Below are 14,337 nucleotides of genomic sequence, written 5' to 3' on the forward strand. Positions count from 1 at the left end.
CAGTCATGTTCGACTCTGAGACCCAACGAACTGTAGAGCGCTGGGCTCCTCTGTCCGTGGAATTCTCCACGGAATACTGGAGTGCATTGCCCTCCCCTTCTCTAGGGATCTTCCTGACCCAGGGATCGAACCCAGGTCTCCTGCATTGTAGGCAGATTCTTTACCATCTGAGCCACCAGGGAAGCAAACACATACTAAAAAACAAAAACAATGTGAAGGTATTAAGGTCTAGTAAGTATATTCTCTGCAGATTCACAGAAGCTTTGAAAGTGAAGTATTACATTCAACTGCTTATTAACGACACCCTGACTCAGAATTTTCCCTTTAGGCTCTTCCTTGTTTTTTGTATTTTGCACTCCCCTCTCAGATTAGAGTCAAGCAGTGGTGGGTGGTCCATTAGTTTCCTGCTTGGACTAAAATGTAATGGCATTCCGTGGGTATAATCTACCTTTTTTCCAACTTATATTCTTTAGCATTTTGCACGGTACCAAGAATTCTGATCCCATGTACTTCTCAAATCCAGGCCTGCCCATGAAGCATGTATCCTCCAAGGAGCCTCCAGTTCCTTCCTTTACCAATTACCCACCCAGTGTGAGCAGTCTCCCACGTGGAGACAGCCAGCCAGGAACACAGGCAGAAATATGCTAACAGGGCACAGTCCAGGTCAGAGTGACAGGAGGACATTTTGAATTAAACACTAGAGAGGACCCACTGAGGACAGCTCCCCATCACAGGAGCTGGGGTCCTGGGCACTACAGAGGGGATGTCCTTCCTTCTTGGGGTTTTGTTGCTCTCAGATGGGATTTTACACTATAACGAAGGCCCTTGCTCTAAGTCAGGGGCTACAACGTTTGATGGCTGATAGCAGACAGCAGGACAGGGCTGGTACCCATGTGCCCAGGGCACACACAGTGGAGGCAGCAGAGAGGTTGCCAAGGTAGCGCCAAGGCAAGGATGCTCTGCTCAGCTGCTCACCAGCAGGATGCTGACTTTTCCCAACACTTCAGGTACCACCTCCTGGGCGGCTCCGACGAGAAAGGGGACTTGGTTAGCGGGTCACTGAGCATTATCACACAAGGCCTAATTCTCTCTCCTAAAATTCCTAGCAGGGTCTTCCCTAGTGGTTCAGCGGTTAAGACACCAAGCTTTCACTGCAGGGGGCATGAGTTCCATCCCAGGTCAGGGAACTAAGATGCCTGCATGCCTCAGCCAACAGATGAGGAAAAAAAAAATCCTAACAGCGTCCTGCATTTGGATTTCGTACAGCATTTGAATGCTGCCTTTATGGTTTCTACAAAGGAGTGCATACATATTATCTATGTAGACATTATCTATACATTATACATGTGCATACATATGTATCCATGTGATACATACTATCTATGTGCATACATATTATCAATCTTTTCTTGATATATTAAAGTGTAAGATTGCAACCAGCTACAATTTTTACTTATTTCAGCTTATAAACTAAAAAAACCTCGCAGACTAATTTGACAGAATCTGTTCATTTGGGACTTCTGCATTTGGGCCCTGTGCTTTAGTATTAGTTGAATGCAAATCATCATGTACTTTCAAAATAAAGTATCCAAACTTTTTTTTTTCCCCCAATTTTTTTTTTTAACAAAATCATACACTTCATTACTTGTTTACCTCCAGGGAAATGCTTACAAACACCGTAGACATTTGACATCACTCTATTCCAGGTGAGCAGAAATATTTATTGTAACAGAATACTAAAGTAATTCACGCATAAGTGTGTTATTCCATTTATTTTATTGCAGCAACTTCTGATTCTTCAGTATAAAGAGAAATCAAAAGGGAAGATCTCTACAATCTTGTGTTAAGAAGTATACCAGGAACTGGTGACCTAAACCGTATGTACAGAATATAAACATATTTATACTTGTATGTACAGTTAATGGTTATCTAGTCATTATAAATAGTAGGTTTAACTTAAGAGTCTACAAAAATAATGATTTTTGGATGGGTACATGCAAACCAGTACACATAAACTTATCTATAAAACACATGTCTATGCCTTTTTTTTTGCTTTAAATATAAATGTCACTATTTAACTATCAGCTAAACGATTTAAATGCAAATCCCAAAGTTCCCAATGAAAAGTATAAAATCTGTTTCTATCCACAATGGCACCCTGCTTCAAGTATTCTCCTCCTGTTAGTAAAGTTGGGATAATTTTGTCACATATGAATTACAGGTACAGATGTCATTTTCTCATAGTTTAGACAGTCTTCTGAAATAAAAGCTTCTTTTGTTCCATTTTACAAAAAGTACTGCTTTTACATCCTCATCGAAATGAACAAGCGCAGCTCCCTCCCACCAGCCTGAGCCTGTGCCCTGGCACGGTCCAGCAAAGCCCTAGTCTAGTGGTCTGCGGCGCCATCGGCCAAGGCGGGTGACTGGGGGGACACAAAGGGCTCGTTCTGCTTCTGGTCCTCCTTCACCCCCGCCGCCTGGTCCGTGATGGAGGAGAAGGACAGCTGGTCGTGTTCTATGATGTGCACTTGATCCTCTTCCTTGTCCTTCTTCACGTAGAACATTTTTCTGAACTTCTTCAGTTCGTGGAGCTCACAGAAGGTTTCCAGAACCACCAACATGGCGATAAGACCAAGGAGCAGGTAACCTGTGTGAGGGAAAGGACAGCGACTCAGTGGGATCCCGTCACGACACAACCTTTCTGCTGATGATCAAACCCATTGCCTCCTCTGATTTCTGGGCATGTTTTGAATTCCATGGCTCAAAAAGGGATGATCCAGAGGAAAATGAAGAGGGACTTAACCTTCTAGACCTAAAGAGACATATCTCCAAAGAAGACATACAGAGAGCCAACAGGCACATGAAAAGGTGTGTCACACCGCTGATTATTAGAGAAATGCAAATTTAAACTACGGTGAGGTACCACCTCACACCAGTCAGAATCACCATCATTAAAACGTTTACAGGTAACAAATGCTAGAGAGCGTGAGGGGAAAAGGCAACCCTCCTACATTGTTTGAGAGAATGTAAATTGGTACAGCTGGAAAACAGTTCCTCAAGTAACTGAAAACAGAGCTCCCATATAACCCTGCAATCCCACTCTTGGGCTTATATCTAGAGAAAACTATAATTTGAAAAGTTGTATGCACTCCAGTGTTCACAGTAGCACGTTCACAATAGCCAAGACATGGAGACAACCTAAACGGTCATTAGCAGATGAATGGATAAAGATGTGGCACATACGTACAAAGGGATACCACTCAGCTATCAAAAAGAATGAGACTGTCATTTGCGGCAACACAGATGGACCTAGAGATCATCACACAAACTACAGTAAATCAGAACAAGAAAGACAAATACCACATGTCACTTATAAATGGAATCTAAAATAGGACACACATGAATTTATCTACAAAACAAACAGACCCACAGAGAGAACAGACATCTTGCCAAGGGGGAGGGGCTGGGGGAGGGATAGACTGGGAGTTTGGGATCAGCAGATGCAGACTAGTATATACAAGGTGTACACAAGATGGACAAACAACACGGTCCTATCGTACAGCACAGGGAGCTATATTCAAGATCCTGGATAAACCACAATGGAAATGAATGTGTGTGTGTGTGCATACACACGTCTCTGCAACCTCCATGGACTGCAGCCTACCAGGAGCCTCATTCCATGGAAATTCTCCAGGAAAGAGTACTGGAGTGGGTTGCCATTTCCTTCTCCAGGGGATCTTCCCCACCCAGGGATCAAAGCCGGGTCTCGCACACTGCAGGCAGACACTTTACCGTCTGAGCCACCAGGGAAGCCCGACAGCACAGGGAACTATATTCAATATCCTGTGATAAACCACAGTAGAAATTAAGGTGTGTGTGTGTGTACACACGTATACATATGTAGGTGGCTCTAGTGGTAAAGAACCCACCTGCCAATGCAGGAGACATAAGTTCAATCCCTGGGGGAGGGAAAGGCAACCCACTCCAGTATTCTTGCCTGGGAAATCCCATGCACAGAGGAGCCTAGCAGGCTACAATCGATAGGGTCACAAAGAATCTGACACGACTGAAGTGACTTAGCACACACACACATGCGTGCACGTATGTAAAAGATCACTTTGCTGTGTTTTTTTTTTAGGCTTTCTACATAGGGGATGTACTGGGTGGAGCAAATAAATGTTCCAAAGCTATGTTAGTTTGTGGATAGGCTAGAATTCCACAGCTTTTGTCTGAAATCCCATGGATATTTTTGTCAGCACTGAAGAGTTTGACTAAATAATGAATAAAGGAAAAGGAGATTTGCGAATTAGTTCAGCTAACAATGTCATTGCTATTTCTAAAATATGCTATATTATTATTAAAGCCTAAGAAAACTGTCACTTTGCATCCATAAATGACTTCCTTGTTCCTATTTTGCTACCAATTCTGGCTTCCCCAGTTCATTTATTTTCTGAAAATCTTCCTCAAACATTTCACCACTGGGACATGAAACTGGGACTTCTGTTACCCTTAGAGTTTTCATTTTTACTTTTTTGTTCCTTTCTCTGATGAATTTTTTTTCCTGAAAACTGATTTTAAACATGTTGGAACCAACTTAAAATTACTGTTTTCCCAGACTTCCCTGGTGGTTCAGTGGTTAAGAATCCACCTTCCAATGCAGATGGACCTAACCTGGGGTCTAGAGATACAGAGGCCCTTTCACTCTGATAATGCCTCTTCTACAGAATGATGAGTCTGCAGGGCCAGTGGGGCTTGCCCTCTGGGAACCCATGCCAACCCCCACCCCAGATTATGTTCCATGTATTTAAAACTTGGAAATTCTCTGCCCAATGTCCCCACCCCATAGAGGTGATGGTACCTGCAAGGGTCTCTATCCTGGGTCCACCATCCCAAAAGGCATTGCATCACTGGTGTGCACCCCTACATGCACCCAGGCCCAGGGGCAAGTCTTTGTAAGAGGATGTTGATGGAACATGGCTGTAATACTGAGACAGTGTGCCCACACACCCATGTAAGGACCTTGTAGGGCAGAATGGAACAAAAGGTGGGAAGAGAAAGGTGCAGGGTGGGGCCAGTTTTTTCTGCCCATCATCCTCTAGCCCAGGACACTGAGCATCCTCGGGACCCGCCTGGTCTTCAGATCACTGTGAAGGTATATGTGGTGACGCAGAATGAGAAAATGTGTTTTAGGTAAGTCTGCTGTGCTGTACGTGCATGCTCAGTCATGTCTGACTCTTTGTGACCCCATGGACTGCAGTCCACTAGGCTCCTCTGTCCATGGAAATCTCCAGGTAAAAATACTGGACTGGGTTGCCATTCACTTTTCCAGGGGATCTTCTCGACCCAGGAAACAAACCCAGGTCTCATGCACTACAGGCAGACTGTTTATCATCTGAGCCATCAAGAAAGCCTCAAGTCATAAAAAAACTAAATTCAAATAAGGAGGTAACATTTTACTCTAATGCAAGACGAGAAAGAACTTGCATTAGGTAGTTCTGATGACACCGTAAACTTGTAATGCCATTTGGAAAGTACTAGATCAACACGATCCGTGAGTCATCAAAGGGCATGTTCACTTTGGGTCAGCCAGTCCACTTCTTGGAAAGATAATAAAGCAGAAAAACGTGTTAAACACACAAAAGGATTTACTGCAGTATAACTTATAATGCCTCCTAATATTGAGATTGGCATTTTTACAATAGAAGCAGGACTAGATGATAGTATGCACGTGTGCATGCTAAGTTGCTTCAGTTGTATCCGACTGTGTGTGACCCCATGGACTGCAGCCTGCCAGGGTCCTCTGTCCATGGAATTCTCCAGGCAGAATACTGGACTGATGCCCTCCTCTAGGGTATCTTCCTGACCCAGGGATCGAATCCATGTCTCTAACATTTCCTACACTGGCAGGCAGATTCTTTACCACTAGCACCACCTAGGAAGCCCTAGATGATGGTATAGTCACCTGGTAAAATAATATGTAGATATTAAAGATAAATATAGTAACTGGAAATTCGAAATCACCCTGGCAACCATTCAGTAAATGTTTATTGAACTTGCATGGTAGCCAGGCACTTTTGAAAGCACTGGGCACTTGAGTGAAGGCTGTGTCCTGGGTGAGCACAGTTTAATGGAAATGCTAGAAATACACGTAGTTCAGCTACACATTTTGTCGTCATTAAGACCACAGGACCGGGCCAGGACAGAACATCTGACTGCCTGAGTATGTACTCTGATTTCCTAGAAGACATGGCATGAGCTGAGTCTTGAAAAATACTTAGGAAGGCAGAAATGGAAACTGTATGTACAGTATGATGCAATTTTATGCATTGTGAAAAGACAGGAAAGGGACACACAAAAATAAATATTTTCCTATGAATGGATTTCTAAGTTTTCCGTGGTATTATGTTGAATTTTAAAAAACTGCTTAAAAGTTTTATGTCACTGGACATCTGAATTTTCATGCCTATTTTCCACGTATAAAATTCTTTTTTTTTTTCATTTTCACCAAGAACTTCATTGAACAATGTATTCACTGTTTTGTTCCTACACATATAAAAATTCTGAAAGCAGCAAACGTATTCTAACTTCAAAAAAGAACCAGATGGACAAATGAGATAAGCAACTGCTTTACGATTTTCCTGGTTAATGAAAAAATGTGATGGATTGTTAACAGGCTATCTGAGCTCTGGTGTCCTTGAGCTTAAAATATTTAATAAAAGTAGAGCAACTTTATTAAAATTTAAAAAGTTCAGTAGCAACTTATTCTGTGTGGTGCATTCTTACCTGTTGGTGTGCTTAGGTGCAGTCCTATACTGTCATTTAAAATGACTATTACATTACTAGTAAACTGATCAGTACTTTTCTGTGCCTGGGAAAAATAACTCTCAATAATAACAAGACTTTTTCATACAGAATTTTGAAGGGAATCATGATGAAACGAAAGTTACGGGAAGGTGGCGAAATGGAAAATTCATCCATGGAAAGCAGTCAGGGCTCTGACGAGTGACTCTCATTGAGTGGGCGAGGCGGAGCGTGGAACCACAGAGCCTTGGGACAGAGTCTGAGAACTCTGATACTCACACGTGATCCCGATCTTGTAGAGCTCTCTGAATTTTTGATTGTAGCCCTCCCCAGGAACATAATCTCCGAGGCCAATGGTGCTCAGGGAGATGAAACAAAAGTAAAAGGATTCCAGGAAGTTCCAGTCATGCTCCAGAACAGAGAACACCGCGGCCGGGATGAAGAAGAAGCAGGACACAGTGACCACACCGAGGAGGACCGCGTGGACGATGGCCACCGCCTGCTTGGAGAAGCCCCAGCGGACGTGGAAGTAGAGGACTGGCCTGCGGGTGACGTGGATGGTGACACGCTGGACCACTGCTGTCAGGAACAGGAGGGTGAAAGGTATGCCGATGACCGAGTAGATGATGCAGAAGGCCTTGCCCCCATCGGACAGGGGCACGGTGTGGCCGTAACCTGCAAGAAGAGGTAGAAAACACCTTCATAAATAACACACACCTGGGACTTCTCTGGCAGTCCAGTGGTTAAGACATCAAGCTTCCACTGCAGGGGGCAAGGGTTTGATCCCTGGTTGGGGAACTAAGACCTCTCATGCTCCATGGCATGGCCAAAAACAGAAAAACAAAACAAAACGCACACTGGCTGTTCACTCCTCTGCCCCTCACACCCAAGAGAAAAGCCAGGTAAAATTCAGATTGGTGCTTCAAAGGCTCTATCCTGTTGGGACTTCCCTGGTAGTCCGGGGGTAAAGAATGCACGTTCCAATGTAGGGGACCAATCCCTGGACCAGTAACTTAAGGTCCCACACGCCACAACTAGAGAAGTCTGTGTATGCAATGAACATCCAGCACAGCCAAAAACAACAAGCAAGCATAAAGGTTCTATCCTGTCACTGCAGTACAGTTCAACAAGGGGCGCCACACATTTGATCTGGATCAAATCTTCCCGGCTCCTCCTGACGCATCAAGCCTTGTTTTGAGTTCACTGCCAGGCTGAAGTAGAAGCTCTGTGTGTGAAGGAGCTAACTCCTCACTGTCTTAGGTCATCAGGAAAAATTCATGACAGGGGTACCTGCTTTGCCAGGAGGATGTTCCCCTCCCCAGCCTGCTCCCCTCCCATTCCGCCAGCCCCACCCCCCCACCCCAGAAGCCTCATTAGGATCCAAAGCCAGTACACGCTTGCTTCCAAAACAGCAGGCAGAGGAGGGGACAGTGGGAAGACAGGGGAGACTCAGTGAGAATGTAGACATGGAAAAAGAGAAAGATAGGACTTCCCTGCTGGTCCAGTGGTTAAGAATGCACCTGCCAATGCAGAGGACACAACTTTGATCCCTGGTCAAAGATGCCATATGCTGTGGAACAGCTAAACCCGTGGCCACAACTTCTGAGCCCATGCTCTAGAGCCCAAGAGCCCAACTCCTGAGCCCCGTGCTGCAAGCACTACAGGCTATGCACCCTGTGGCCCGTGCTCACAGCGAGAGAGGGCACCACAATGGGAAGCCCTGTGCTGCAACTAGAGGGTAGCCCCACTCACCAAGGCTAGGGAAAGCCCGTGTGCAACAAGACCCAGCGCAGCCATAAACAAACAGTACTTTTAAAAAAGAAAGAGGAAGGGGAAGATAAGTGAACATCAAAGGATGCTGTATCACAGGGCTGAGCACTTCTTCCCTAATATTCTGCTCAATTATCTGGTTAAATGGCACATTTAGAAACTGTACTATGTCTCCCCCTTGTCATTTCCAAAGATGCCAAAGATGCCCCCAAAACCCACAAATTAGGGCCAGTGGTCACAACATATGTCTCTTTTATTTTCTACTAGAACTGAGTCATTCCCAAATCAAGCCAGTCAAGAGACGTGTCATCTGATAAAGGCTAGCAAGAGAGAAGCCAGTGAACTGTTTTTAAAATCTCACAAGCCCTTCATCCTGAAAGGACTAACATGTCTGAACAAGTCAGTTCAGGAAAAAGCCAACTAAATGCATTTTCTTTTTTGTGAAATCGGCTTCTGGGAAAACAAAACAAAACCAAACCCCACTCATGGGGTTATAACTGAAAAGTGGTTTTCAAATCTGATTTCTAAAATATATCCTGCTTAGAAAGAACTCAGAAAAACCTTCAGCTTCAGACCTCCTGGTTGTCTGCTTTCTACCAATTTCCAGGTGAGGCCCTGGTCTACGTGGCCTCTAAGAGATCGCTCTGGTTATTCCCATGCACAACCTCAGCACAATAGTCAGGGTGGTTAATTCCAGAAGGTTATGGATGAATAGGGAGTCTGAGGAATCTACTGAAATTGTATCAGTTTGAACATACCCACCTCAGATATGCAGATGATACCACCCTTCTGGCAGAAAGCGAAGAGGAATTAAACAGTCTCTTGAAGAGAGTGAAAGAAAGAGTGAAAAAGCTGGCTTAAAACTCAACATTCAAAAAATGAAGATCATGGAATCCAGTCCCATCACTTCATGGCAAATAGATGGGGAAACAGTGGAAACAGTGACAGACTTTATTTTCTTGGGCTCCAAAATCACTGCAGATGGTGACTGCAGCCATGACATTAAAAGATGCTTGCTCCTTGCAAGAAAAGCTATGACAAACTTAGACAGCATTTTAAAAAGCAAAAACATTACTTTGCTGACAAAGGTCTGTATAGTCAAAGCTATGGTTTTTCCAGTAGTCATGTATGGATGTGAGAGTTGGACCATAAAGAGCTGAATGTTGAAGAATTGATGCTGTGGAACTGTGGTGCTGGAGAAGACTCTTCAAAGTCCCTTGGGCTGCAAGGAGATCCACCCAGTCCATCCTAAAGGAGATCAGTCCTGAATATTCATTGGAAGGACTGATGATGAAGCTGCAGCTCCAATACTTTGGTCACCTGAGGCAAAGAACTGATTCATTGGAAAAGACTCTGATGCTGGGAAAGATTGAAGGTAGGAGGAGAAGGGGACAATAGAGGAGGAGATGGTTAGATGGCATCACCGACTCGATGGATATGAGTTTGAGCAAGCTCTGGGAGTTGGTGATGGACAGGGAAGCCTAGCGTGCTTCAGTCCCTGGGATCGCAGAGTCAGACACAACTGAGTAACTGAACTGAACATCTCCACACATGTGCATTTTTCTGTAAAGAGATGCCCAAGTTCAGGCGCTCAGAAGGATTGAGAACCTCTGCATTAGTTCCTGAATCCATCTGGTCCTCAAACACGCAGCTGCTCCTGGAATGCTTCAGTTGATTCTAGGCACGGTTAAAGAGGGAGATGAGACAGTAAGGGTTTCCAGAGAGTAGTACGGAGGATGGAGAAAGCTTGCTGAATAATATTCATGCAAAAGAAAGAAGCATGAGAAATGTGAAAGCTTTACTTTTGAGGAAAAAAGTGAGACAGAGGAATTAAGAGTTTGTGAGTAAAGCAGTTCACATCACAGAAGATTAGGGCTGATTACAGCCAGGCCAGGCGTTAATGAGGAAAGATATTTTAATGGTCAGAGATCTGGAAACAGAATATGATAATGAAATTGTGGTTAACATAACAAAGGCAACTGGACAGTGATTCACAAATTTGGTAGTGAACCTCTGACTAAAAGTACCAGGAGACAACAGGAATCAAGTACAGACTGTGAAGGATGGATTACTTTGGTAGGATTTTTGCAGAGAAAACATAAGATTGGCTAAATCTGTTAGACTAGCAAAAAGTCTTGAAGGCCATGATTTTATTACTGTTTGGTAGCATTGCTATGAATTATCTTCACCAAAAGTGTAACATTCCCATATCACAGAGCCCACCTCTTCTGTATATCATTTGTTTCAATAAACTACATGATTTCACTAATAGTAGGGGGAAAAAAAAAATTCCCAGCTTTAAAATACTTTAGGCTATCATTTTTGTTCCTAAATGACAACAGAATTAGAATCTTATTTATCAGAATCTTACTAAATTTACTAAAATGTCATCTCCAAGCAATTGAGATCATCATTCCAAGACTTTAGGATGGCACTCTTTGGTAATGCCTTTTCTTGGTCAGTAGTATCCCACTAAGAGATTAAAAATCACCAAAGTGTAGATGCTTCTTGAAAGCCAGTTTCTCCTTCTGTTTGCATAAATAATTTTTGTTGGGACCTCCCTGGTGGTCCAGTAGCTAAGACTCCACACTTGAGAGTGTGGACGGCCCGGGTTCAATCCCTGGTCAGGGAACCAGATCCCACATGCCGCAACTAAAGATCCCTCATGCTGCAACTAAGACCCAGCATGTCCCAATGAATAAATATTTTAAAATAAATAATATATAAATAATTTTTGTTAATGGACAGTACAATGTAAAATTTAGATCTCATCTGCAGTCTCTACACTTCAATGCTCTACTTAGCACAACAATTTTTTTGCGACAGACCGTTGAATGCACCAGATGGAAAACTTCAGTCCCAGTGAATTGTAATGAAGTGGTGAATAATTTACTCAAGTTAGGTCAGTTGACTCCCCAGATAAATCATAAAGCAATGCTCATATTTTAAAATCTTGGAACCATATTAAATTTTTTTACAAACTAGGAAGTAATTAGCAAAATGTCAATACCTTACATATTTGGTTTTCCTTAAATTTTTCATATAATTTTGGGGCCCAAAAGATTGAGCATGGCTAGGTCTACTTAAAAAAGAACTTAAAAAACAGGGTCACCCCTATATGGGAAAAGAATCTAAACAGAGTGGATATATGTATATGCATAATTGATTCACTTCGCTATATAGCAGAAACTAACATAGTACAATAAATCAACTATACTCCAATAAATTTTTTTTAATTAAAAAAAATACAGGGTTCTGGGATGAAATTCCAATGTCTGGGTTTCCTGTTAATTAAATTAATTAATTAATTTTTATTTATTTATTTTAATTGGAGGCTAATTACTTTACAATATTATGGTGGTTTTTGCCAGACATTGACATGAATCAGCCATGGGTGTACATGTGTCCCCCATCCTGATCCCCCCTCCCAGTTCCCTCCCCATCCCATCCCTCAGGGTCATCCCAGTGCACCAGCCCTGAGCACTTGTCTCATGCATTGAACTTGGACTGCCAATCTGTTTCACATATGATAATACACATGTTTCAATGCTATTCTCTCAAATCATGCCACCCTCGCCTTCTCCCACAGAGTCCAAAAGTCTGTTCTTTACATCTGTGTCTCTTTTGCTATCTCCCATATAGGGTCATCGTTACCATCTTTCTAAACTCCATATATATGCGTTAATATATTGTATTTTCTTTCTGACTTACTTCACTCTGTATAATAGGCTCCAGTTTCATCCACCTCATTAGAACTGATTCAAATGTATTCTTTTTAATGGCTGAGTAATATTCCACTGTGCATATGTACCACAGCTTCCTTATCCATTCGTCTGCTGATGGGCATCTAGGTTGCTTCCATGCCCTGGCTATTATAAACAGTGCTGCGATGAACATTGGGGTACACGTGTCTTTCAATTCTGGTTTCCTTGGTGTGTATGCCCAGGAGTGGGATTGCTGGGTCATATGGCAGTTCTATTTCCAGTTTTTTAAGGAATCTCCACACTGTTCTCCATAGTGGCTATACTAGTTTGCATTCCCACCAACAGTGTAACAGGGTTCCCTTTTCTCCACACCCTCTCCAGCATTTATTGTTTGTAGACTTTTTGATAGCAGCGATTCTTACCGGCGTGAGATGGTACCTCATTGTGGTTTTGATTTGCATTTTTCTGATAATGAGTGATGTTGAGCATCTTTTCATGTATTTGTTAGTCATCTGTATGTGTTCTTTGGAGACATGTCTGTTTAGTTCTTTGGCCCATTTTTTTATTGGGTCGCTTATTTTTCTGGAATTGAGCTGCAGGAGTTGCTTGTATATTTTTGAGATTAATTCTTTTGTCAGTTGCTTCATTTGCTATTATTTTCTCCCATTCTGAAGGCTGTCTTTTCACCTTGCTTACAGTTTCCTTCATTGTGCAAAAGTTTTTAGGTTTAATTAGGTCCCATTTGTTTATTTTTGCATTTATTTCCATTACTCTGGGAGGTAGGTCATAGAGGATCCTGCTATGATTTACATCAGAGAGTGTTTTGCCTATGTTTTCCTCTAGGAGTTTTATAGTTTCTGGTCTTATGTTTAGATCTTTAATTCATTTTGAGTTTATTTTTGTTTACGGTATTAGAAAGTGTTCTAGTTTCATTCTTTTACAAGTGGTTGACCAGTTTTCCCAGCACCACTTGTTAAAGAGATTTTCTTTTCTCCACTGTATATTCTTGCCTCCTTTGTCAAAGATAAGGTGTCCATAGGTGTGTGGATTTATCTCTGGGCTTTCTATTGGCTTCTGTCCCTGTAACTAGAATAGCCCTCACAGGAGGCTAGCTAACATGCCATCTGGGGCCCCACGGTGCTGGAGAGAGGGCCTTCTGGTCGTTTCAGTATTTACATCCTCCTGAATCAGGGCCCTCTGTGGGCTCCTGTTTTGTTCACTAGAGCAAGTCACAGATGTGCAATTTCTTCACGTGTATCTGATGCTTTTGAGAGAAGTGATGCTTACCATTACCCTGCCCATATAAAAAATAGTCTTAGGACTTTCCTCTCGATCCAGTAGTTAGGACTCCAAGTTCTCACTGCCCATGGCCAGAGTTCAACTCCCACAAGCCATGTGGCCTGACCAAAACAAAAAATACTGTCATTTAGTCACATTATTTACTATAATATGATACAACATATTCATTTCCCACTAAGTTAGCCTGACAAAATGCTTTAAAAAAAATAAAACTACACAAGAAGAATCTCCACCTCTGAAGTCAACCCCAGCAGAGAGACTGAAATAGGTCTCAATGTTTCCTAAAAAGACTTTCATTTTCAATCCTGGACGTCAGCTTATTCACATCTCTTTCCCACGAGACTGTGAGCTGCCTGAGCTCACTGGGTTTTTTCCCAGTGATTCTGTGGGCCTCAACATGAGATGAGACTCTGGAAGGAGGGGGGACAGACAAAGGACTGTGTGACCCACACACAAAGATGGCAGGGGAGCGTAGAGCCAGGGGTGACTCTAGAGTCAAGAGGCAGGTCAGCACATAAACCGTCAAGGCCTGGAGAATATAAGTACAAGCCACATGAGCCCCAGATTCTTGAATTCAACTTAGAAGCCACATGGGTGAACCATTATGATAAATGGTCATCAATGAAGAATAGGACATGAAAACATGAAATCATAACAAACAAGTGGTGACCTTGGAAAGTACTGTTTTTGTGGCACTAATATCAGTGATACAAACACAGAATAAGGTCCAATAGAACTCCTATATTCCTGCTTAATTGCTAAA

General features: G+C 42.7%; 1 protein-coding gene across 1 annotated transcript in view; it reads right to left on the minus strand.

Annotated features, from left to right (window-relative positions):
- Positions 1 to 1,757: 1,757 nt before the first annotated feature.
- The window catches only part of KCNK1 (potassium two pore domain channel subfamily K member 1), a 68,620-nt gene continuing 56,040 nt past the window's right edge, over positions 1,758 to 14,337 (minus strand). The window contains exons 2-3 of the mRNA XM_043477083.1: positions 7,081 to 7,476; positions 1,758 to 2,647 (exon numbers count right to left, since the gene is read on the minus strand). Coding sequence (XP_043333018.1) covers positions 2,388 to 2,647; positions 7,081 to 7,476 — 656 coding nt within the window. The 3' untranslated portion in view covers positions 1,758 to 2,387. The remainder of the gene's footprint in view (positions 2,648 to 7,080; positions 7,477 to 14,337) is intronic.

Source organism: Cervus canadensis, chromosome 8 (genome assembly GCF_019320065.1).
Source record: "Cervus canadensis isolate Bull #8, Minnesota chromosome 8, ASM1932006v1, whole genome shotgun sequence".
NCBI lineage: Eukaryota > Metazoa > Chordata > Mammalia > Artiodactyla > Cervidae > Cervus > Cervus canadensis.